This window comes from Pseudorasbora parva, chromosome 14, assembly GCF_024679245.1.
Source record: "Pseudorasbora parva isolate DD20220531a chromosome 14, ASM2467924v1, whole genome shotgun sequence".
Taxonomy (NCBI): Eukaryota; Metazoa; Chordata; class Actinopteri; order Cypriniformes; family Gobionidae; genus Pseudorasbora; species Pseudorasbora parva.
The window spans coordinates 19,310,973-19,337,711 of NC_090185.1; the positions used below are offsets into that span (position 1 = coordinate 19,310,973).

General features: G+C 36.9%; 1 protein-coding gene across 1 annotated transcript in view; it reads right to left on the minus strand.

The window, feature by feature from the left end:
• lrp1ba (low density lipoprotein receptor-related protein 1Ba) overlaps window positions 1–26,739 on the minus strand; it is a 334,663-nt gene that overhangs the window by 189,157 nt on the left and 118,767 nt on the right. Inside the window, exons 15-21 of the mRNA XM_067415030.1 lie at window positions 22,234–22,362; window positions 20,483–20,623; window positions 18,469–18,594; window positions 10,123–10,239; window positions 4,219–4,299; window positions 2,340–2,504; window positions 2,064–2,246 (exon numbers count right to left, since the gene is read on the minus strand). Of these exons, the coding sequence (XP_067271131.1) occupies window positions 2,064–2,246; window positions 2,340–2,504; window positions 4,219–4,299; window positions 10,123–10,239; window positions 18,469–18,594; window positions 20,483–20,623; window positions 22,234–22,362 (942 nt within the window). The remainder of the gene's footprint in view (window positions 1–2,063; window positions 2,247–2,339; window positions 2,505–4,218; window positions 4,300–10,122; window positions 10,240–18,468; window positions 18,595–20,482; window positions 20,624–22,233; window positions 22,363–26,739) is intronic.

Here is a 26,739-nt window from a genome sequence, read left to right on the forward strand (position 1 = left end):
GGATCGCGTGTCAAACTGCCAAACTGCTGAAATCACGTGACTTCGGCGATCTGAATCATGAATCGATACACTGATTCATAACGGTTCAAAGCTTTGTTTTGAAATTGGCCCATTACTATATAAGTTGTTATTTTGGTAGAGTTTTGCGCACAAAAACTATCCTCGTGCTTCATAAAATGATTGTAGAGCCACTGTAGTGAGATGGACTTTGTAACGACGTCTTTAGTGCCTTTTATGGGTCTTGAGAGAGAAAATGACATTGGTGTCAATGAAGGCCTTTCTGAGCCATCGGATTTCAACAAAAATATCTTAATTTGTGTTCCAAAGATGATCAAAGGTCTTACGGGTGTGAAATGACATTAGGGTAACTAATTAATGACAGAATTTTCATTTTTGGGTGAACTAACCCTTTAATTAAATGGTACACAGGGCCTTGTTTATGGTAGAATAGCAGCTTCGTAGGTACTATTTTTATTTAGGCTATTTAAATTCTCCCAATTTAATGTGAGACATGAATTTTCATAAACAACCCTTATCAGTTATTCTTAATGGTGTACTGAGCAACCTAAGGTGTTTCGATTTATTTTTTGAGCATGTGAGACAAGTCATTAGCGATTCTCTCATTATCTTTCTCGACAAGTTCTTTAAGAAGGTGAAACAGGGCGATGAGTACATAAATTACTTTTGTGTATCCTCCAAGACCAAATAGTGTGTTCATTAGACCTTCACCGAGACTTCGCTTAATCAGATTTTAACTCGCTTTCCTTAAGGTTTTACAGAAACTTTGTTTTGGCTAAGTCTCTGTTTCACCTGAATTTATCTCCTAAACAAGCAAGAAGCGATTAAAAGGCTAACATTAAAGTTCCCTCCGTGTTTATGAGAGGTCCGAGCCACTAAAACATTTTGACAGTCGCTCTATAGTTTCTGGCTGTTCAGTCTGTCGCCCTACAACCTGAGGACGAATTAGCATTTGCGCTAATAGCTTCCCTCAGGAATTTCTGATGGGTTTTTAGAACACCGACTTTAGTTTTACGAGTAAAATGAGGTTTGTGACTTCGATGTTTTGTTCCACAGCATAAATTAGAAACAGCGACACCTCAAATATGAAACCGTTATGTGCTTTAAGTTGCTAATTTAAACATGCTAACAAGTTGCTACAGAGTGCAGGTAACACAATGAATAAGGAGCCGTTCACGGAGAACGTTTTCTGTAGGCCAGTGATAAGCTTATTATTAATGACATGGACATAGAAAAACACTTCCTGCACTAGCTAGTCTAGCCAAGTCAAGCTGGTGTTTAGTTTACTGGGTAGCTGGTCAGCCAACACCTCTCTAAAACCAGATTGGCTTGAGAGAAGAGCTAAGACCAGAAAAAACAGTTATGGCTGTATTGAGATGTTTTTCAGCAGGTTTTAGTGGCTACAATAATGCGTGTTTGGGGGTGTAAGCAAATATTAATACATGCTTGACTAATTGCAATTAATTTGATTAACTAAATTATGTTATAAATGTAATTAGACCTTGGTTGACAGCCCTAGATTATATTGTCACAAATGAAAGTAGGTCTTCGTTTTTTTTTTTCCCTCAAAAGTTCCTCCCATAAAGCCTCCAGCTTATTTTAAGTGGCAAACGCTCCACTTTCCAACCTCTAACTTTTAAAGTTCAGCATCACAGATCAATTCACACACACACACCAACACATTTACCAACAAACAGAAATACAATTCGACCTGAACCCAACTCTCAAGAGTAATACAAAATTATTGGTCTGCCTCAATCAGAATAAAATGATGCATCTTAAACATTATTAATTCAGTCTAGAGTGAAGCAAAGCAATAATCAATGGCCTTTTGGAGGCGACATTCTACATCACAGTTCCATTTGCAGAATAAAGGTAATGTGATATCATTTGAACGAGTGCTGATTCGTCATGGCACCGTTGGCCACAATCAACCGATCATATTTACGACCCTCTTCAACCAGAGATGACTTAGAATTTTCCAAAGGGTGAAACTGGATTATGTAATGTGATAACATGATTATGTAATGGATGTTGCTTTCTACCTGAGACTTTGCAGGTGAACTTTGCCTTGGGATCGCACATTCTCTTAGCCCCTTCACAGGCGATTTCATCGCTACCGTCCTCGCAGTCTTTGTCTCCGTCACAGCGCCATATTTCCGGAACGCAGGTGCCATCGCCACGGCAATGAAACTCTTTCTCACTGCAGTCATTAATGGCTGAGAGCGCTGATGGAGGGAAAGAGTATGGTTGATGAAACTCATTTTAGTTACAAATTAGTTACAAAACTGTGTGTTTCTGTGTGTTTTGTGTGACCGCACCTGTCCTGGAGCAGGTGGCATTCTCGTCGCTGAGGTCACCACAGTCATTGTCCCCGTCACACATCCAGTGCTCGGGGATGCACTTCCCACTGGAGCACTGAAACTGAGCCACCGAACAGGCGTGAACACAGCCCACCTCATCACTGCCATCCCCGCAGTCGTCCTCTAGAGAGACAAAGGAGAGGGCAGGAGGGAAGATAGGGAATGAAGGAAGATTGGGAAAGAAGGAAGGAAATAAGGAAGATGGGTGAGGAAGAAGAAAAAAAAGAAATAATTGAACAAACAACAAAGATGGGTGGATGCAATAAAGAAAGGAAGGAAGGAAGGAAAAAATAAAGAAAAATGGAAGGATAAAATTATGAGTGAAAGGAATAAAGAAAGAACAAATCGATGGATGGATGGATGGATGGATGGATGGATGGATGGATGGATGGATGGATGGATGGATGGATGGATGGATGGATGGATGGATGGATGGATGGATGGATGGAAGGAAGGAAGGAAGGAAGGAAGGAAGGAAGGAAGGAAGGAAGGAAGGAAGGAAGGAAGGAAGGAAGGAAGGAAGGAAGGAAGGAAGGAAGGAAGGAAGGAAGGAAGGAAGGAAGGAAGGAAGAAAGATGGGTGAAAGAAGGAACAAATTAATGGCAAATCAACAAAAGGTAGATTAAATAAAAAAAAAATAATAGACACATTTTAGGAAAGGTAGGAAGACAGGATAGATGGATAGAACAAAAGGAATCAAAGGAAGGAAAAATGAAAGAAGAACAGAAGGATAAATGGATCAATGGAAGGAATAAGGGAAGAACAAAACAATGAATGGATGGATAGATGTGAATGAAAAAGGATGAAAAATCATGCAAGGAAGGCAGGAATTAATAAAGAATAGATGGAATTATAGATGAAGGAAATAATGAAGGAAGTAAAGAAGGACAACAGGAAAGATTTATGGATCGATGGATTAATGAAAAGAGAAGAAAATAAAGTAATGGAAAAGTATGGGGGGGGGAGGGAGGAAGGGAGGGAGGAAGGAAGGAAGGAAGGAAGGAAGGAAGGAAGGAAGGAAGGAAGGAAGGAAGGAAGGAAGGAAGGAAGGAAGGAAGAAGGAAGGAAGGAAGGAAGGAAGGAAGGAAGGAAGGAAGGAAGGAAGGAAGGAAGGAAGGAAGGAATAAGTGAATGATAAAAGGATAAATGTATGGAATAAAGAAATCAAGAAAGGAGGAAGTGAAGGAAGAAAGGATAGATGGATGCAACAAAAAGGAATCAGTCAAGAAAAGAAAGAAGGAAAAATAAAGAAGAACAGATGGATAAATGGGCAAATGGAAGGAATGAAGGAAAAAGAAGAAGATGGATGGATGGATGGATGGATGGATGGATGGATGGATGGATGGATGGATGGATGGATGGATGGATGCAAGGAAGGTAAGAATTAAGATGGAAAGGAAAGGAAAGGAAAGGAAAGGAAAGGAAAGGAAAGGAAAGGAAAGGAAAGGAAAGGAAAGGAAAGGAAAGGAAAGGAAAGGAAAGGAAAGGAAAGGAAAGGAAAGGAAAGGAAAGGAAAGGAAAGGAAAGGAAAGGAAAGGAAAGGAAAGGAAAGGAAAGGAAAGAAAAGGAAAGGAAAGGAAAGGAAAGGAAAGGAAAGGAAAGGAAAGAAAGGAAAGGAAAGGACAAGGAAAGGAAAGGAAAGGAAGGAAAGGAAAGAAGGACAGGCAAGGAAGGAAGGAAATCCGCCAGCCACCTCCTCCGACAGCCCCATGCCCGGGCTTCCCTCCTCCCCTGTCCCTCCCCATTGGAAGTGAGAGAGGAAATAAAGTGAGTGAAATCCAATGTTAGCGTGAGGCCTCTCTGCTGTCCACTCAGATCTTCAGTAGCTGGAGCTCACCGGAATCACAGTGCCATTTCACACTGATGCACTTCCCATTCATACAGCCGAACTGGGTCAGCGGCTCACACGTCGGGAAATCTGAGGGGAACACAATAAAACAACAGAATCAAAACCATGAACTGCGAGAGACACTCCCCTTCCCGAATTCAGAGGGGCACAATAGTACAATAAAAGCCTTCAACTAACAACTTTACACCGCCAAGAATGGCAGAGAAACAGAGAGTTTGTTTCTGCTGAACTTTGCACCTTCTGTCTTATCTCTCAGGCGACAGACGCACTAACCTGCCGCGCGCACGTTTCAGAATAAACCGACGGTGGTGTCTTTGTGGCGTCGCACCTTTCGAAATTAAACATGCATTAGAAAAGACATTCCTGGGTTACTGACAGGAAATATGCAGCAAACTGACATGGACTTGCTATATGAGCAGCCATGGAACGCCACGTGCTGCGGCGAACGGGGCGACACTCGACATTTCTCAGTCGGCTTTCCAGTGCCAGATTGATTTTGATTTAAGGAAGCCAAGCATAAACTTTAATTACTCTGTACGCGGCCCGCGTGTGCATGAGAACTGAAGCGACCCTGGAACGGTACCCGAGGAAATTTAAACGGTAATAAGATGCGAAGACTAACAGAGGAGAAAGCTTCAAACGCACACTTCATCCCTCTGAGGAAGAGAGGTGGAGATCTGCTGGTATTTCTCATCTCTCATTTACAAGAGCCGAACGGTGCTGTCGGAGACGACTCGAGCCGTCACAACGGGTTTACAATCCAGGCATGGTAATAAAGAGCACAATATCAGGCAAAGTGATGCATTGTTTTATATGATGAAACTGCATTTGACTTATCTTTGTATTTATGTTGAGATTGAAGATCCTACAATGCCAAACATTCTGCACACGTGTCTGTATTGAGCACAGCAAATTTAACAAGATAAAAAGTTTGAAGACAAACTTGAAGTTGGCTAGAAAAAGCCTAGACAGACAGTTTGAAATAGTTTAAGTTTTAGTTTAGTAGTTTTGACAGACAGACAGACAGACAGACAGACAGACAGACAGACAGACAGACAGACAGACAGACAGACAGACAGATAGATAGATAGATAGATAGATAGATAGATAGATAGATAGATAGATAGATAGATAGATAGATAGATAGATAGACAGATAGATAGACAGACAGACAGACAGACAGACAGACAGACAGACAGACAGACAGACAGACAGACAGACAGACAGACAGACAGACAGACAGACAGATAGATAGATAGATAGATAGATAGATAGATAGATAGATAGATAGATAGATAGATAGATAGATAGATAGATAGATAGAAGTGTAAAGAAAATGTAAGAAATATTTAGGTATTTTAGATAAACTTCTAAAAGACACATTTTCTACATAAAATTCCTGTTAGCAAAAAGTTACAGTAGTATGTTGAATCGCTTAATAAATAAAACAAATGATCTTGATTTATTTATTTGCCAAGGCTCGTTTTCACTTGCATTCATTGACCGCCGAATGATAATTTTGGCCCTGGAAAGTCCACTTAGTTGATTTAACCTCAACTGCACCTGACGTGATATATACTTTAAATAAAACAAATAAAAAATAGTAATATTCATATATTCATTTATTCCCTTTCAATCATTTTTGATTATCTTTTCATAAGGAAACAAATAACATTTTGAAAAAAATAATTATAATTTATAACAACTAAAACTTAAAAATAAGTAAAAAAAAAAATTAAAAAAAAGGAACTAAGTTAATTGGGACAAACTTTGATGTTGGCTTGACAAAGCCATATGAAAGTTTAAAAGTTTTCTTAGCTTTAAATTTAGTGAAGTGATGCAGACACACCTTTGGATTCCCTTTGGATATTTTCACACTGAGGTACATTTTACAGTTACATTGTCTTGATAGAGAAAATAGATAGAAATCGTTGTATTGTGGCTTGATTTCGTTGTGTTGTGGCTTGATTTCGTTGTGTTGTGGCTTGATTTCGTTGTGTTGTGGCTTGATTTCGTTGTGTTGTGGCTTGATTTCGTTGTGTTGTGGCTTGATTTCTTTTTGTTGTGGTTTTTCGTTGTGTTGTGGCCTGATTTTGTTGTGTTGTGGGTGGCTTGATTTCATTGTGTTGTGGTTTTTCGTTGTGTTGTGGCTTGATTTCGTTGTGTTGTGGTTTTTCGTTGTGTTGTGGTTTTTCGTTGTGTTGTGGCTTGATTTCATTGTGTTGTGGTTTTTTATTGTGTTGTGGTTTTTCGTTGTGTTGTGGCTTGATTTATTTGTGTTGTGGATGATTTCGTTGTGTTGTGGTTTTTCGTTGTGTTGTGGCTTGATTTCTTTGTGTTGTGGCTTGATTTCGTTGTGTTGTGGTTTTTCGTTGTGTTGTGGCTTGATTTCTTTGTGTTGTGGCTTGATTTTGTTGTGTTGTGGTTTTTCGTTGTGTTGTGGCTTTATTTCGTTGTGTTGTGGCCTGATTTCGTAGTGTTGTGGCCTGATTTCGTTGTGTTGTGGCTTGATTTCGTTGTGTTGTGGCTTGATTTAGTTGTGTTGTGGCTTGATTTCGTTGTGTTGTGGCTTGATTTCATTGTGTTGTGGCCTGATTTCGTTGTGTTGTGGCCTGATTTTGTTGTGTTGTGGCTTGATTTCTTTTTGTTGTGGTTTTTCGTTGTGTTGTGGCCTGATTTTGTTGTGTTGTGGGTGGCTTGATTTCATTGTGTTGTGGTTTTTCGTTGTGTTGTGGTTTTTTGTGTTGTGGTTTTTCGTTGTGTTGTGGCTTGATTTCATTGTGTTGTGGTTTTTCGTTGTGTTGTGGCCTGATTTTGTTGTGTTGTGGCCTGATTTCGTTGTGTTGTGGCTTGATTTCGTTGTGTTGTGGCCTGATTTCGTTGTGTTGTGGCTTGATTTCGTTGTGTTGTGGCTTGATTTCGTTGTGTTGTGGCTTGATTTCATTGTGTTATGGTTTTTTTGTTGTGTCGTGGCTTGATTTCGTTCTGTTGTGGCTTGATTTCGTTCTGTTGTGGCTTGATTTCGTTGTTTTTTTGCTTAATTTCATTGTGTTGTTGTTTTTCGTTGTGTTGTGGCCTGATTTCGTTGTGTTGTGGCTTGATTTCGTTGTGTTGTGGCTTGATTTCGTTGTGTTGTGGCTTGATTTCATTGTGTTATGGTTTTTTTGTTGTGTCGTGGCTTGATTTTGTTTTGTCGTGGCTTGATTTCGTTGTGTTGTGGCTTGATTTCGTTGTGTTTTGGCTTAATTTCATTGTGTTGTTGTTTTTCGTTGTGTTGTGGTTTGATTTCATTGTGCTGTGGTTTTTCGTTGTGTTGTGGGTTTTCGTTTTGGCTTGATTCCGTTGTGTTGTGGTTTTTCGTTGTGTTGTGGCTTGATTTCATTGTGCTGTGTTTTTTTGTTGTGTTGTGGATTTTGTTGTGTTGTGGCTTGACTTTGTTGTGTTGTGGTTTTTCGTTGTGTTGTGGCTTGATTTCTTTGTGTTGTGGCTTGATTTCATTGTGCTGTGGTTTTTCGTTGTTTTGTGGCTTGATTTTGTTGTGTTGTTGTTTCTATTGTGTTGTGGCTTGATTTTGTTGTGTTGTGGCTTGATTTCGTTGTGTTGTTGTTTTTATTGTGTTGTGGCTTGATTTCGTTGTGTTGTGGTTTTTTTATTGTGTTGTGGCTTGATTTCATTGTGTTGTGGTTTTTTATTGTGTTGTGGTTTTTCATTGTGTTGTGGTTTTTCATTGTGTTGTGGTTTTTCATTGTGTTGTGGTTTTTTATTGTGTTGTGGTTTTTTGTTGTGTTGTGGTTTTTTATTGTGTTGTGGTTTTTCGCTGTGTTGTGGCTTGATTTCTTTGTGTTGTGGCTTGATTTCTTTTTGTTGTGGTTTTTCGTTGTCTTGTGGCTTGATTTCTTTTTGTTGTGGTTTTTTTCTTTGTGTTGTGGCTTGATTTCTTTTTGTTGTGGTTTTTTCGTTGTGTTGTGGCTTGATTTCTTTTTGTTGTGGTTTTTCGTTGTGTTGTGGCTTGATTTCTTTTTGTTGTGGCTTGATTTCTTTGTGTTGTGGCTTGATTTCTTTTTGTTGTGGCTTGATTTCTTTGTGTTGTGGTTTTTCGTTGTGTTGTGGCTTGATTTCTTTTTGTTGTGGCTTGATTTCTTTGTGTTGTGGTTTTTCGTTGTGTTGTGGCTTGATTTCTTTTTGTTGTGGTTTTTCGTTGTGTTGTGGCTTGATTTCATTGTGTTGTGGTTTTTTATTGTGTTGTGGTTTTTCGTTGTGTTGTGGCTTGATTTCTTTGTGTTGTGGCTTGATTTCATTGTGTTGTGGTTTTTCGTTGTGTTGTGGCTTGATTTCTTTGTGTTGTGAACTTATGTTTGCTTTTTAAATTTTGTTGTTTTGTGCACTATTGGGCCACCTTACATATCAGATCGAAAAGGAATTAATTTTCAATAAAAATAAAGAAAATATTAAAAAAAGCCTTCCCTTCAATCTTTCAGTTAACTATAGACTCAATATAGTCCGGCTATAAGTAACCCACTTTTAGCCAAAATAACCTTGAATTTGGTTACATGTCGTTTTTGCCAAAATAACTTGCGAAATGAATGATATTCCATCATGTAAGCAAAGTCAACAGTGATTACAAGGACATTGATGACTAGTCTATTCTGGACTAGTCTATATTGGGCTATGGTTAGACGTCTAATACATTTTCACTGACAACCCCAATTTTGCCTTGTTTTAGCCTAGACGTCAGGGCTGTGTTTAGACGGCTATTAGACGTCTTAAACGCAAAAATGCTTGCTGGGCTAGGTGTGGGGAGTGCTTTAAGGTGACATCCATTTAATAATTTTAATAAATATAATCAATTTAAACTCCATGTTTTTTATTGCATATCGTTTAATGTACAACACATAGGTGCAAATAGTATCTGCAACTATTTATAAATATAAATAGCATCTAACTAGCTACTATTTACACTTATTGCAAAGAAAATACTGTTATTTTTACATAGTGTAAAAAGATGTTATCGCTCTTTTTATTTAATGCAAATAGCATAACGCTAAGAAAAAGTTGCTATTTTCACTTTTAAAATTAAAACTAGCACTTCTGGCGGGGAAAACCTGCTTGGCAACACTGCTAATAGTTTCCAGTCAAAGACAGTTTAGTGCTCACTCGTTGGACCACTTTCATTCAAAAATGCAGAAAATCGTCCAATAGGGTCACAGTTCAGACGTGATCATGACAACATCAAATGACCTTTGCATTTAAAACAACAGCACAAATCAAAGCATTTCGGTGGAAACGTACCGAGTGACCTCCACACATGAAACACATCAAAAGATATCAAAGAGGCAACAACAGAGGAAATGTGAAAACAGAACAGGCCTATTTCTCTGTCTGTATGAAGATGCTACAACAAACCCTTCAGATCTATGACATCGTTTTGTCTGGGCTCTCGATAGCACGTCTATTGTTGTTAAAAGCCTCAGGCCATCAGATAAAACTCAACTCAAAACAGCACCTGACCTTAAGCAACCCCTCTTCTGTTTTGAAAAACTACAATGGGCAGCATTTATGAACAAATCTGTGTGAAAAACCTATGCTATGTTCAATTCAGCTCTGTACATAAAAGGCAGAATCTCATTTCGATAAAACCTTTAAGAAACTAAATGCAACTGTGCAGTCTTCATATGATTTTTGAATCATGTTTCAATGCAAGTACCCATTAATGGCATGCTCAAAGCATATAATAATAATACATAATACTGTAGTCTGGTTTGATAAAAAGCTTTTAATCGAAGGATAAGGAGGCTTGACGATGAAAAAGCCCAGGAAAATTATGATAGCAAAGATAAAATATGAAAAAACAGAGGGAAGATCTTCAAAGCGATCCGCGTGAGGAAGACTCACCACATGACGAAGACTCATCTGACTGATCCCCGCAGTCATCATCACGATCACAGCGCCAGTTCTCCGGGATGCAGCGTCCATTCTCGCAGGGAAACTGGCCTGGCTGGCAGGTTTGGGCTGTGGGGAGCATAAAACATGGGTATTAAATCACACCTGAATGGTTATTCGTTTAATCCTACTTCTGTATCTTGCACAAAACCCAAATAAGGTCATCGGAGTGTTATATTGTATTGTAGCCTTGAGCAATTCACTTAAATAAACTTAAATAAAAGTAATATATAGTTCACGTAAATAAATAAAAATGTAAGTAATAATAAGATAAAACAATGATTTTAAAGGTCCCATGAAGTGGATATTTTATAATGTTTCCTGAGGTGTACTTATATTGTTAGTATGATTTTTACATCATAAAATGTCATAATTTAGAAATAAAAGGCATTTTTCTATCCTGATTTTAGCCCTTTTGAAGGGGCGTGTCTGCTGTAAGACCAGTGTAAACGCCCACTGTTGTGATTGGCTGACTCTTTGCATTTAAAATGCGTATTACATGTTTACTTTTACTGGTTTTATTTACTATTACAGCTGTCGAGATTAACGAATCGTGAAAGTTATTATTTTTAGATCTTTTCCCATCACACGGAAGGCTGCAGTGATGAGCATTGAGTAGACAGACAGTCTGTTGACCGCGTGAATGCAGCGATCTCGTCATTGCAATGCTATTTCTCTCGCAAAATGCTTTAACCACAGCAAACACAATTTCGATACAGTAAGAGCTTCGTTGTGCAGCATAACAGTGTCATTTATTAAAACAGCAGTTTGGGCAAGTGTGCAGATATACTCACGACATGTGATTGACAGCTTCGAGCATTATAAAGAGAGTGTTCTTTGATCGCTCTCTGTACTTTAATCACAATTGAAATAACATATATGTGTCACGCAAATTTTTTACAACATATTAATGTAAAAAAAAAAAAACTCAAAGTGAAATTTTCATGTCATTGGACCTTTAAAATATATATTTGATATTTAAAATAAAACAAATCCGATATTTTCAATGCAATCTCCGACTGTTGGACATCCAGACCAGTGTTGTACTGTAAAAAAAAAAAAAAAAAAAAAAAAATTATATATATATATATATATATATATATATATATATATATATATAATGTGTTGTTGATTTAACGTAAAAAAAAATATAAGTAACCTAGTTGCCTTAACTATTTTGAGTTTATTGAAATAATTTTTTTTTGAGTTGATACAATGAAGGAACTTGGTTTAATAAATAGAAATTCAAAATATTATTGCATCTGAACCACAAAAAACAAATGGGATAAATCATGAAAATAGCACAATTTTACTGCGCCATCACAAATAAAATGTACAGAATTACCCAATATGCTTACAAAATATTTTAATACTATTTGGATAATGGTTGTCAAGTCTCAAAAATGTTAACTCAACTAATGAACTTGAGTTGCGTAATCAGATTACTTTTTTCAAAAGAACTAGTAAAAGAACGCATAACTTTTTTCCAAAAATAACTTTAATGTAATGTTACATTTTCAAATAAGTTACGCAAGTTACTTTGTTTATATCGAGAGTCGTTGAGTAAACAGGATTTGAGCATGACATTTACTAACCTCAATCTCTTGCACACAAACAGATTCAGTATTACTAAAAATGAACAAAATTAGAATACTACGCCAACCTCCAATAATTTTTTTTAATAAAATAAAACAATTATTTTCATGCATTTAATCTCACTTTATTACACGGCTCTGTGAAATACTTGATTCTGATTGGTCAATCGCGCATTCCAGCTGTATGTTATTTCCAGATAACACCCGCCCATCCGGGTAATACGAGTTCCCTATATCGAGGGTACTCAACACTGCGTCGTCGAGTGACGACACTCTGGGGGGGAACGCCGTCACGCTGGGGGCGTTCCCCCCCAGAGTGTCGTCACTCGACGACGCAGTGTCTCGTTCCCTCTCAGGGAACAAGGGTTACAATAGTAACCCGAGACGTTATCTTGACCGGTACTATTTCTATGCTTAACGCTGGCGCCATCTTGTGTCTTAAACAACCGTGGGTTACAATGGAAGACTTCAAGCCAGGTTTCCTTTATAACGTTTATAATATAGATATTTTTCTTACACAAACGCATCGATTCGATTTAGAAGGCTCTATTAACCCATCGGAGCCGTGTGGAGCATGTTATTTGACGGACAGCTGCATTTTTTATGGACTTCAAACTCAACTACAACTACTGCTTGGATTAACGTTAGCCTGGACTTTTTAAATATAACTCTGATTGTATTTGTCTGAAAGCAGAATGCCATATACATCTATGATAACTTGAGGGTGAGTAAATCATAGGCTTGGTTTCATTTTTGGGTGAACTAACCCTTTCAGCATTCATTTTCAACATTTAGCACGTGCATATGGCAAATCTTCAGCAATAGATAAAGGCTTAAAGCAGGTTGGAACTGTTTTTCTTCGCGGAAGCTTTGCGTAAGAGCTAATAAAATATTTAATCTCAAGACAATATTTTGTGTCTAATAATTATTTATTTGAGACTAGTAGCCGTGTAATCCGCTTCGCGCGGGGGTCCTGATCACTCTGTCGGGGTTTATTCTACGATAACAACCGGCTGGGTGTACATTATCCCTTACTTATTGACCAATGTACTTGTTTCTGACCTTGGATGATTCAGTTAAACAATAAGCAAAAATGACTTTAGATTTTTGTTTTGTTTTTATTGGTGAAGTAAGTGTTGAACTTTCTATTCCTCCTGCATTCTATTCTTTTGTTATCCAAAATGGCAGTACAGCTGTAAGGTTTGATTGAGCTGTGCTCTCTACTGTACAGAGAATACAGCATGTGCTTCAGCCCTATTATTTCAATTTTGATGTGAAAGGGCCTTTACATTTGCCCAAAAATAGAACTTTTTATTACAAAAAAAGCCCAACCCCAGTAAAAGTAACACAAATGTACCATAACACATTACTTTTTTTAACACAATTAGTTTTATAATTACACCCTTTTAAGGGTGTAAAGCAATATTGTAATGCATTACTTTATAACTTTTCAAAGTTACTTTCCCCAACACAACACAGCCCATGACAGTATCGTTTTCTTCCATGCTTGAAAACCATCTGGATTTGTTTTCACCTTCTTCAGGTCTTTATCCAGTCTGAGCTGTGATATTGAGTAATCGCCTTCAGAGATAAACCCCTAAGTCCATGACATCCAATATTACAGTTTGTGTCTTTGGGTGCAGTGTTCAAAATGTGTTTTGTATCAACAGCTGGCGTCTATGAACTGGAATTAAACCATGTTATGAAGACACGGATTTGGTAAATATGGAACCCAATGGGTAAAATCTCTCAGCGGGATTCAGAAGTTTTCTCTTAGAGTGTTAAACTGTGGAAAAAAAACTCCACATAGTAAATGCAAAAAACATGGTGAATGTCAAGGACTGACAAGTGTGTAGCCGCACTAGGCGCATTTTGATAGTTATTGAACACAGCTTTAAAAAAAGGCATCACAAAAGAACTTAAACAGAATTGATCCGTGGACTCCTTTGAAGGACACAGACTGTTTTCCCTTATGGATATCTGAGGCTAACAGTGGGGAGAGCATGAAAACTTAAATCAAGGATGCTCAGATTGAGTATGTGGCCCTTGAGGCACAAATTTACTGAACAAACCTTGGTCAAAATGTTAAGAAAGGACACTATAAGCAAATCGGCAGATGGTTAACGCATCAGCTGAACCACTTATGGTCATTGATGGTCGAAGTAAATCTAGGGCTTTTTTTCCAATCAACACAGGCGCTCCTAAGTTGAAGATTTTATGGGTGCAAACAATGTGACTTTCCTAAACAGAGGGATACAAGGAGGCATTTACCAGGAAAATTATTACATTTATTGGAATACTTACACCCAGATTTATTTATTTTAAGTCTATGATTTACTACTGCAGCTCCTCATTCAGTGAATGCTAAAGTAAACATATTCATAACTCAACAGTAAATCGTTAGCAACCGTTTAACAAAAATTCACAGTTTTGACTTTGAATGTGCAGCACTCAAATCGTAACCTTTTGCAGTTTAAATAAGTAAATAGTAACATTTGCAATTCCTGTTTTCCCATCTCCAAATTTAAAAGGGTCATAAATTGAGAAATCAAATTTTCTTATTTTTTCTTACATATAAGAGGTCGTCATACTATAAGATTATCCTGTACGTTTCAGAAGATCAAAGGGCCACAGGGCTAACATTACCTTCTAAAGGATCCTAGTGCTAGGAATGTGGTTATTTTTAACAATGTGAATGCCTCAGTTGAGCATTATTGTATTGCGATACATTTTACTGTGGATTCTTTCTTCAAATCTGAGGGGTAAAATCATGCTATGAAAAATGCCTTATTTTTTAAAATTATGACTATTTTGATGTAAAAATCATACTAACATTATAAGTGCACCCTTGGAAACATTATAAAACAATAAAAAAATGCAGTTCATGACATCTTTAAAGTCCCACTGAAGTGCCTTGAAACGCGCCGCATTATTCAATGTGTTGACGTAATTTCCCCTGAAACGGCTTCAGCTGTTAGCAGCTCCTCCCCTTTTTTGAAACAGCCAATAACGTTTCATTAATATACAGTTTGACTAGAGCGCAAGAGCGGACCTTTGCTGTTTGGTAAAGCCAGTTTCCTCTCACACTGTTTATCATTATAATCTCCTCCATATCGCTTTTGAAATGCAGCATTCTGTGCAGAATTCAAATGGGTCGATATGTTTGTTGTCTGTGCGGACTCGCGCATATGATCCGCGCTGCGCTCTCGTGTCTGTAGTCTAAATTTAGACCAGAGCCGTTGGGGTGTGTGCGCTGCGCCGTGTGAAACTAACATGAAAAACGACTTTATTCGCCTCAAATGAAAGCGTATTTACACTGAATCGTTTCCTATCACATATAGTGCGCTATGTGCCTTTCACCATGTAGAAATTAGTAAATGTGTGTTAACAACTCCTGACCGATTTTTTTAAAGCTTGGGCAGTGTAGGGGGCGGGCTTTAGATTCTAGACAGCATTTTGATTGGACAGAAGATTTGACGAGAAAGTGAAGTCTGCGATGATGTCACCAAAATCTGAGATTCGTTTTAACGGAAGTGGGAGAGAGCACATATTGAATGCTTATATCTCCTAAATGTAAATTTTATCATAGTTTTGGAACATACCAGCTAACATAGGCTAACACAGTCATACTAAAAGCTAAAAAACTTAAATTTAGATTTCAGTGGACCTTTAAGACATGGTCATTAAGACATCTAAGACTTATTATGACGTTAAAATTCATAAAACATCATTTTTTTGTTTTGTTTTTAAGGACCCCCAACAACTTTATTTGCACCAGTATTCCTAAATACATTTTATAGTTCACACACATCTAATTTTAATTGCACATGCGAGTTAAACACTCTAAAATAGTGTAGGACAAAGCAAAAGTCAAGTCTCCTACTTTCACAGTCTGTAAAAGTGCAGCTTGAACATTCTCCAAAATATCTACTTTTGCGTTTGAAGAATTAATGTAATGGGAAAAGAAACTCAAATGCTCATGTTTTCTTTTAATCAGTGATTGAAAACGAGGAATAGAAGAGTCCCCTACATTTCCAGCATCTTCCAGTGTGTCTGTAAAAGGACTGCAGGTGTTTCAATAACCTTTGAAGGTCAGGTTGCGCTGGTTTATAAAGCTTTGAACGAGGGAAGCAAACTGGAACGTACAGCCGAACAGGTGCAGATTTTAATTCTGAGAGAGTAACAGACCAGAAGTTTGGTTGTTTACCTATTTTTATGCATATTGCTTTAGAAATAGTAACATACTAAAATATGAAACAAGCACATGGTGATATGAATGAATGATGTGTCAGTTGGCAAGAAAAACTAGTTAATCACGGTTTAGCTATGCTTGAAGGTTTTTGTGGTTCATTTTGACCAATTTCATCGGTAAATTTCGCTTTTTTTCTTTAGGTGTGTTTTGAACCCTGCAAATGAGAACGTTTGCATCGGAGCGTCATCTGGGGAGTCTTCAGCCTGCCAAAAAGTCTTGATCCTAATGATCTAACTGAGGTGAGTGTCTTCAGTGGCTTCGAAATGTGCGAAACCTTTCTATTTTATTTATTATTTCTTGCTTTCAGCCTATAAGCCTTGCTGTTCCAGGCAATTTAATTACAGCAGGAGTTACGCTTTTTTCCTTCCCTTCGTAGACGATTAATTAGATCCCTCAAGATGCCATCTTAAAATTCCAGGTTTAAAAGCAACCTTGTACTGAAGGAGGCTTTGAAGACGGAATAGAGTTCAAATCATGAAAATAATCAAGAAAAGGGCAGCATTTACAATGTACCAATTTTGAAAACTATTGTTAAGTGTCTCATGACATCACGTTTGGGAACTAATTGGTTGAATGTTAATTAGCAGTTCTTAAAATAAAGGATTTCTTGCATCTTGTTTTGAATGCAAAGTGGATTTTTTTTTTGTGCACCACAAAGCCACAAATGAATAAACAATACCAAAATGTTCTATTCTTCATCTTATTACCAGGAAATATTATGTGTAATAATAATAATAATAATAATAATAATAATAATAATAATAATAATAATAATAATAATAAATAAAATAAATAATAACAATAATAATAATTATTATTATTATTATTAATCATAAAATAGTAGGCATAAACAACAACAATAATAATAATAATAATAATAATAATAATATATTTATGTTTAGTATGTTTTAGCAAAAAAAAATTACTATTATTTATTATTTACTATTTATTTAAAGATTTGATTATTAAATTCTTTTTTTGTCTAGATTAAATTATTTTTATGTAATATATATATATATATATATATATAATTTTTTTTTTTTTTTTTTTTTTTATGATAAAGATAACAATTATTATAATTATTATTACTATATAATTTAAATCTAAGCGTAAAATAAGCATAATATATTTATATTTATATGTAGTATTACTTAGTTTAGTGTTTAGTATTATTCACTATTATTTATAGATTTGATTATCAAATAGTTTTTGGTCTAAATTTAAATAATTTTCATGTTGTATCTGCGGATTATATGTATATAGACTAACATTTTTATGACAGTTTTTTTTGTATGTTTATATATAGGCCTTTTTTTTCAAACAATAAAATAAACAACAATACACATTTATATTATATGTATCTTAATTGGATTACCATGAAATATTAAGCATAACATAAGCATATCGCATTTATATCAGATTTAATTATTAAAATTGAGTGTGTATAAACACAAAATTAAATGATTCAATACAATTAAATATAATTTAATTACATTTAAATCCTGAAATAAAATATTCTATTATTTACAATCGTAGAATTTTACTTCGGTCTGAAAACCGCCAGCAATTAACTCGTGCCAAAAATCTTGAATTTCCCTTTATAGATAAGACGACAGTAAATTACAAGCTGGCACGAATTCTCTTTGCACCTTTACTACTCCCCCGAACAGTTGTCATTGATTTTCTCCAAATTCTCCCTTTAAAGATTAGATTAGAAAATTGTATTACCCACAAAGGGGAACTTTGTCTCTAGGCTACCTAAATTAAATTGACCGATGCCTTTTGGCGTAATGTGTGAAATTTGTCTCCAGCCCTTATCAAGGGTTACAATACAGCTCAGACAACACAATGTGGCTTAAACACAGCATCTTTACTGGGATATTGATGTTTCGGATTACGGATTTATCCTGATGTCAGGACCCCCAAACCCCCACCACCCCCACGCACAGGGAGGCTTTTGCCGAGGATGTCTTCTAGAGATTTAGACTGCAGGATATGGTTCAATCTAAAAGTAAATTAGATGCTGGACCCTTCCAGGAGGTGTAAACTTGACCCAATCGGTCATTCGCAACCGCCAGCCCAACGCAAGAAGCGGACGCTCTCACGGAGGACTCCAACTCACTGGGCCGAAACAGATGTGTGTCATGTGTAAATCCCACCAAGTGCATGATGAATTACGAGGGCGAACCTAGTTTCATTCCGCTCGCAGACCGGAGGGAGCGTGCGTCACGTGGGCCTGTACCGGCGGGAAATTATACAGGGGTGTCATGTAAGACTTCTTCTCTTCTCTCAAAGCAAGATATTCTCCAATGGCGCTAGATTTTCACGCGCGTAGCCTACAGCGAGCAATGTGTCTCCCAGCTGTGGGGCCGGTCGGCGAGGTTGTTTCGGATGGCTGGCCGCGTATACGGGGCCCCTCCATGTAGGACAGGGCTCCAGAGTGAAGCTCACCTGAGCAGGTGCGGTTGGACTCATCCTCGTTGCTGCCGCAGTCGTCGGTGCCGTCACACAGCCATCTCTTCGGGATACAACGGTTGTTCAAGCATTTAAATTGGTCCGCCGGGCAGCTGCGATTAGCTGAGGAGAAACAAACGGCCTGTCAATTGGTAACATGAATTCATTTGAAAGCATCTGGGTGTCCAAAAGGTTTGGGGAATGTTCTGTATTCCATACCAACATACTAGGCTACATTTGTCAAATTGTGTAGTATGTGAGCACACCATGTGGCATAATGTATCCCATACTGCAATGTGCTCAACTGGAGCTTTCTTTCTGAAGTTACCAGTATATCAACGATGACTTTTAACAAGATATTTCAGCTTCTGGTTGAGGAACACATGTCTTTTTGTTGTGAAGTCTTTACTGAATTTTATAAAGTCAATGCAAGGATAACTTTTATATTGTTAGTAATATTTCAAGGTGAACACGTACTGGATTGAAGCAATTTTTACTTGAAAAGTGAGTATCAAATATGATGAGTGCTGGGGAAAGTTACTTTTAAAAGTAATGAGTTACAACATTGTGTTATTTCTTAAAAAGTAACTAATTAAAGGGACAGTTCACCCAAAAATTGAAAATTAGCCCATGATTTACTTACCCTCAAGCCATCCTAGGTGAATATGACATTCTTCTTTCAGATGAATACGGAGTATATTAAATATCAGAGTTATATTAAAATATTGTCCTGGCTCTTCAAAGCTTTATAATGGCTGTGAATGGCTGTTTTAAGTCCATAAAAGTGCATCTATCCATTATAAAAGTGCATCTATCCATTATAAAAGTGCATCTATCCATTATAAAAGTGCTCCACATGGCTCCGGGGGGTTAATAAAGGCCTTTTGAAGGCGAAGCGATGCAGTTTGTGTAAGAAAAATATCCATATTTAAAACTTTACAAACTGTAATCTCTCTCTTCCACCAACTATCGTACACGCTTTTCAGCGTACGACGTAGGGCGCAGCCGTTCCAAAGTACGATGTAGGAGGCAGACGTAGCTTAATTTATGGTGACAAACGCGAAAGCGTAAAGGATAGAGCAAAACAAAACTTGGTTCTCGCGCGAACTAGCATATTTTCACCGGAGCGCCCTACGACGTATGATGAAATGCCAGTCTCTCGTCAACGCACGTACGAAAGTTAGCAGAAGTTAGAGATTCACAGACAGAAACTGCCTTTCACTACCATTATAAAGCCAGGACATTCTTTTTTAATAGAACTCTGATTGTATTCGTCTAAAAGAAGACTGTCATTCACACCTAGAATGACTTGAGGGTGAGTAAATCATGGGGTAATTTTCATTTTTGGGTGAACTATCCCTTTAAGTTACTTTTAATGGAAAGTAATCAAAAAAGTAATCTGATTACATAATGCACATTACTTGAAATGTGTTACCCCCAACTCTGTTTATGATGTATTATGCTTAAATCATAACTGCATTACATGCTTTGCCCCACACAATTAAAACTACAGAGCTTTGATTAAAAAGCTAAGCATTTAAATATCATCTCATTATGAGATAATATTGTGAGATATAGCGTGACAACTTCATTTAATATTTTCATGCATTTAATGTAAGTAGTCAGCTTGTTAAAGATTGATTTACATTACAAGCTATCATAATCTTACTTTTTGGTCATACTAATATCAGCAACTGCATCAAATTTCACGAATTGCTATTTTTTTTTCGCTCAGTTTGAGCTCTTTAAATAATAAACAAAGGTGTTTTTTTCTTTCGAGAGTATTTTCCTCCTCCACATTCAAGCATGATGTATCAAATTTGATAGTTGCAATGTGCCGCAATATGACAATCATTTGCATACTAGAAATGTTTAGTATTGCATACTGTGTCATTTTTGTTATTTCACTATTTTATAACATACAACAGCAGACAGTACTCTAGATTCCCATTGCAGACACAGCCTTTGATTCTGTTCATATGTGGTTCGATCACACAAAGAGAAGACCTACAGCAGAGGTGCGGATCTTCATCGCTGCCATCTGAGCAGTCATCATCACCATCGCACTTCCACGAAAGCTGAATGCAACGCTGGTTCTGGCACTGAAACTCCGCTGGGCCGCAGTGTTTTGTCTTAGTGACCTCTGATGGGGCTGTAAAGGGCAGGAACAAGATGTTAGAGAAAGAACACACACTCTATGCCTCCTCTCTCAGTCTTGCTCTCTCGGGCACACACACGCACCAGGTTTGAGAACACATCTTCAAATGTCAATATTTTAATTGAGGTTGTAAAATGGATGATGTTAACAAAATTGCACTTTGAATGTAATTTAAGTATACTAGTTATAAGTATATGTTTTATAATTCATATAAACTGCTGGCGTTTATAAATCTTATTTTAATATATATATATATATATTTTAATATAAGTCAAAAGTCTTAGACCACTAGAAAAATGCTTCTATTTAATATTCTAATTATCGATAACTGAATACAAAAACAATTATGATATCATCAGCATAACAATGAGTGATAAAATAGATAAATAACAAAACACTAGTTATTAAATAATGCAAAAGCTAAATGTCTACATTTTATATCTTTGTTTTATTAAAAAAAAAAATCTTGATTTTTAGTGTTGGCAAGACATTTTTTTTTTTTTTTTTTATCATAAGTTTTATTAATGAACTTATGAAAATAATTAGTGAAAATTTGTGATGTAATTTTGTTTAGGGTAAGACTTTATTTTACAGTGGCCTTGTTACATATATTAGTAACAACAAACTAAACTAAACAAAAATCGGTAACACTTTATTTTACAGTGCCATTGTTACATATGTTACCAGATTTACTGCAATAATAACTATAAATTATGCATAATTACATGCCACTTACCCCAAACCCTAATCCTAACCCTATAGTGAGTACATATTACTCAAATGTATAATTACAGACACCTTGAAATAAAGTGCAACCCAAAAACCCCTTTCCTAACCATAAAACTATAGTAAGTACCTGTTGTTAATATGAAGTACACTGTAAAAATAAAAAGTTACACTTTATTTTAAGGTGTAGTAATATTAATTAACAACATGTAAATATTATAGGGTTAGGGTATGATTATGGTTTGGTTTAGGGTAAGTTACTTGTACTTACCATAGTAATTATACATGTACTTACCATAGTAATAACAGTAAATTATGCATAATTACAAGTATATAGCAACCAATTACATCAGCTCTAACCAGACAAATTTTCAGTGGCCAGTAATATTTCTGTCCCGCATATGTGACCCTGGACCACAAAACCAGTCATAAGAGTAATTCGTGTTTTAAATTGATATTTATACATCTGAAATGCGGAACAAATAAGCTTTACATAGATGTATAGTTTGTTGGATAGGACAATTTTTGGCCGAGATAATACAATCAACATATTGAGAAAATTGCCTTTAAAGTTGTCCAAATGAAGTGAATAGCAATGCATATTACTACTAATAATACATTTTTGCTATATTTATTGTAGGAAATATCTTCGTGGAACATGATCTTTACTTAATATCCTAATGATTTTGGGCATTAAAGAAAAAAAAAAAAAATCATTTTCACTCATACAGTGTATTGTTGGCTATTGCCACCAATATACCCATGCGACTCATGACTGGTTTTTTGGTCCAGGGTCATAAATTGTCCAGATTATTGTTCACATATCACATTATGCCTGGTTAATGATGACTTTTTCCAAAAGACTAATGGAAGCTTACATGAGCAGGTGATGTTATCTTTCTCCAGATGTTGGCCATCTGCGCAGGCGCACACACGTCCCGCAGGTGTGGCGAGGCACAGAGCCGAGGGGCTGCAGCCGCCGTGATTCAACGAACATTGGTTATTACCTGCGAGAAAACAAGTGAAGATGTCAAATAAAGCATGTTTTCTGTATTACAAAGCAGCTACATGGAAACTCCAATGTGGAAGGACAAGATTAACGCTTGCTAAACACATTGGCTCGCTCAGTTGTAGAAATATGCACTTTAATGTTTTTGTAGCGTCTTATTACTCTAAACAAGTTCACCAGAAACAGTGCTAAACTAGACGTGTTACCACAGACGTCTACTAACTCTGTGTCCAAGCACTCCAAGTGAACTATCAAATGCTTTTTTCCACTCCCAGTTAAGCACAGAATCCAGACGGGACATAAAAACGACATGCTCAGAGCTTCTTGTCTAATGAACATTGATCTTTCTCCATTAAAATCAATGCTTCAGGCATGTCTGACAGACTCCCAGTGAAGATGATATCAACCGGACGTTACGGACCATGTGTCCACCGAATCATCCGCAGAGATTAATGTAGATTAAAGCGGATCAAGTTAATTGAAGACAGTGCTTTTCACTTTAGTTACCAAAACATCACAATGCACAGTAGGTCTTTTTTGCCTCCAGAATGCATTTTAAGAAAAAGGCAAAACCGTAAAAGACATCTACATAATTTCCTCAGGCCAACGATAAACATTTTATGTGGATATGAGATTTTAAACTGAAACCACTGACCATTTCATAGAAAAACAGTTCGGAGCAAATGATATCCAACTTGCTTTCAATTGTCAAGTGAGGCAAAATAATAAGTCATAGCGAGTTAATGTAGCATAACATGACAACAACTCCTGAACAGAGCTTAGTGAGGCTCGTAAAATGATAAATAGCGAGCATTATATCATTTGCCTGTCTGATATGCTTGTAACATGCACTTCAAATGATACAACAGCCGGACATGGTTAGTAAAGTTTGGATCTGATATATTTCATAAACAAATGGCCCTAACTTCCACTGAAAACAAAATGCTCTGCCAGGTTATTATATATTCATAACAGTTGAGTTCACATGTGCCGCAATGGTGCACAGAACATCTGGACAAAATCAGTAGTGCATACATGATTTTCAAGCTGCTTGTTAAGAACAAGAATATGAATTACCACCATCGACCACCTTCACACTACCCAGAGAAGTCCCATTGGGACACCCTTTTCGACGACACCCGTTTGCACATGAAAACAGCGCACTTGATATTGTTAAAACGGACAGAAGTCATCAACACTCATCGTTGAAGTTTGAGAACGATTTTTAAGCCTGATTTATATTGCAAATGCTTATTTGGGGTTCAAGTGCAAAACGCTGAAACTATTGTACATTTTTTAATTTACAAGGATCAGCATTCTAGTTTAAATCACCAGCATTCAGACCAAACTTTAAGTAGCGGAGACTTGAAACTTTGAGGGCTGGTAGTATTCCCACCGTCTACAACGTCACCAAGGCTCGCCGCGATTGGCCCAACGGGGTTGCTGCACAAAATGTTCCGGGTATTTCGAATTTTTTGAAAAACCTAATTTTGCAAGCTAGTCCTAGGTTTTTGGCCCGATTGGAATCAAACCAGTATGAGCAAGATTCATTGTAGTCTGATTGTCAATAATTATAAAAAATAAAAAGTTCATGGTTGGGCTGCCAAAACGTTCAAAGTGGGCCAAGGTTGTCCAAGGAGCGAAGACTGTCTTTAAAGGGTTAGTTCACCCAAAAATGAAAATTCTCTCATTAATTACTTACCCTCATGTTGTTCGCCACCTGTAAGATCTTTGTTCATCTTCAGAACACAAATGAAGATATTTTTGTTGAAATCCGATGGCTCAGACAGGCCTTCATTGACACCAGTGTCATTTCCTCTCTCAAGACCCATAAAAGGCACTAAAGACGTCATTACAAAGTCCATCTCACTACAGTGGCTCTACAATCATTTAATGAAGCAACGAGAATAGTTTTTGTGCCTAAAAAAACTAAATAGCAACTTATATAGTGATGGGCCGATTTCAAAACAAAGATTTGAACCGCTATGAATCAGTGTATCGATTCAGGATTTGGATGGATCGCCAGTGTCACTTGATTTCTGCAGTTTGCCGGTTTGACACGCGATACGAAACATGAATCGATACGGTGATTCATAACCGTTTGTTTTGAAATCGGCCCATCACTATATTCTCATTGCTTTATAAAATGATTGTAGAGCCACTGTAGCGAGATGGACTTTGTAATGACATCTTTAGTGCCTTTTATGGGTCTTGAGAGAGGAAATGACATTGGTGTCAATGAAGGCCTTTCTGAGCCATCGGATTTCATCAAAAATATCTTCATTTGTGTTTCGAAGATGAACAAAGGTCTTGGTGTCGAACGGTTGCGGGTGTCGAACAACATAAGGGTAAGTAATTAATGACAGAATTTTCCTTTTTGGTTGAACTAACTCTTTAAGGACATTAAAAAAATGCGGAAAGTGGCGGCCAGTGAGGTTTGAGCAGCTATCAGACAAGGTTAACAAGAGGCCGATCAGATTGTGTCTCATGCCATTTTTCCCACACACTCACGATATGCATACCACATGGCAGAATTCCTCATTCTAAACAACTTTGCCTCTATGACCGCCGCTGTCTAGCAAATTGTCCGTTTCATATTGGAGACCATTGCAACTTTGGCAAAGTATTCCTAGGTTTTTGGCTTAACCTTGATAAAACCACCGCAGCACAATTCCCAGGACTCTCTAGGTCAATATCCCCCCAAAAATTAAAAATGTTGGATAGCTATAGCAGGGTAATTTGGAAAATAGACGTGACCAAGTACCTAAAAGCCTAACATTCCTAAACGAAATCTCAAAACTTTGCATCATTAGGTGAGCACATGCGGCACAGGATACTAAAGAAGCAACTTTATTTAGATTGGCCCATATGTGGGGCTATAACTATTAGGTGTAAAAATGCTGTATTACTATGGCAAATCACATGAAATGTCTCAAAATAAGTGCCTTAAAGCACTTGAACCCTGATAATCGCTGCTCACAGCAATATTTTATATTTACACTCATACTGTACCTGAGATGGCTTGGCCATTTCTGGCGTGCCATTGGCTGGCTGTCATTAAGAATGACATTTAGTATCTCTACCAGAGGCAACACATGAGTAACTCTACAGGAGCCGTCACAACGATTAACCTTCAGCAAAAGTCGAAGACAGAAACAAACATTTATCATCACTCTCAGTCACCTTACTAGCTCCAATGACGCAAACAACTAGGAGTTCAGATGCCATTGTACCCAGCCAAGAACGAGTTAAGCCGCCAAATAAAGTACAATGTTCACATGAAACAAAACACGCACAATAAAAGTCATCATCAGCTGGCGCAATTCTGTCTTGAGTACGTCTACATTAATCCAGGTACATTTGAAAACTCTCCTTTTTCAAGCGTTTTCCAAAAGTCCACAATGACATGCCAGAAAAAGCTAAAATCATTTTACTGCACATTTGTAAAATGGAATAAAAGCCCAAGGAGTCGGTACAGAGAGATCAGACATAATAAAGTTATGCTATTCTACTGGCACTATCATCTTATTTGCAAAATATCTCACCACTTACTGGCGGATCATTCTGTGTCAAGAAGCAGGGTTTTGTCAAAAAAAGTATGATTTCGATATAGGTTTTTTTTTTTTATGGAGACAGAAATACATGAATAAAGAAGAAAGTTTAAATATTACATTTCATGAATGTATATTGTGTATGAATGGGATTGAACCATATACCGTAGGTGCCTTGAAAATGATGATTTCAAAGAAAAGTTGGTTACAAACCAGAATCTCAAATCATATTGGGATAGCTTTAATAGGCCTGCTTGTTTTTAATTACATACATTTAAATGTTGAAGAATTATATTTATGGCACTCAGACATTCACTCACACTCACACTCAGACAGGTACATTATTTGCAATTGTGTTGATAGAAAAAAAATAGATAAATTTCTAGTTTTAACATTATTTGTTGTTCAGATATTCCTCTTTAAAAGAAAGCAAGCATCAGCTGTATGCAAAGTGACACCATTTGTTTTTTGGACTCTAAAAATGTGTACAATTTACCAATTTACTCATGGAACTACATTAAAATCTCCTTATCTCTGGGATTAGAACCAAAATATAAAAGGATATTAAAATAGCTTTAATATTTCTTGAGTTACAGGCATGCAAACTTGGGGCAAAAACCACAAGAAGTGCTTTTCCCCATGTTTTGAACCATCACTGTTGGCATATAATGCAACAAAGAATGCTAAAGTCAACAGATTCTACCAATATACCTATCAATCTCAGTGTAAAAATAAAACAACGATACTGCCATCTTTCTAAAAATCATTTTTCCCCCGTGTAATTTGTCTCCAAATCTCAGGCGAAAATTGTCATTCCACAGTAA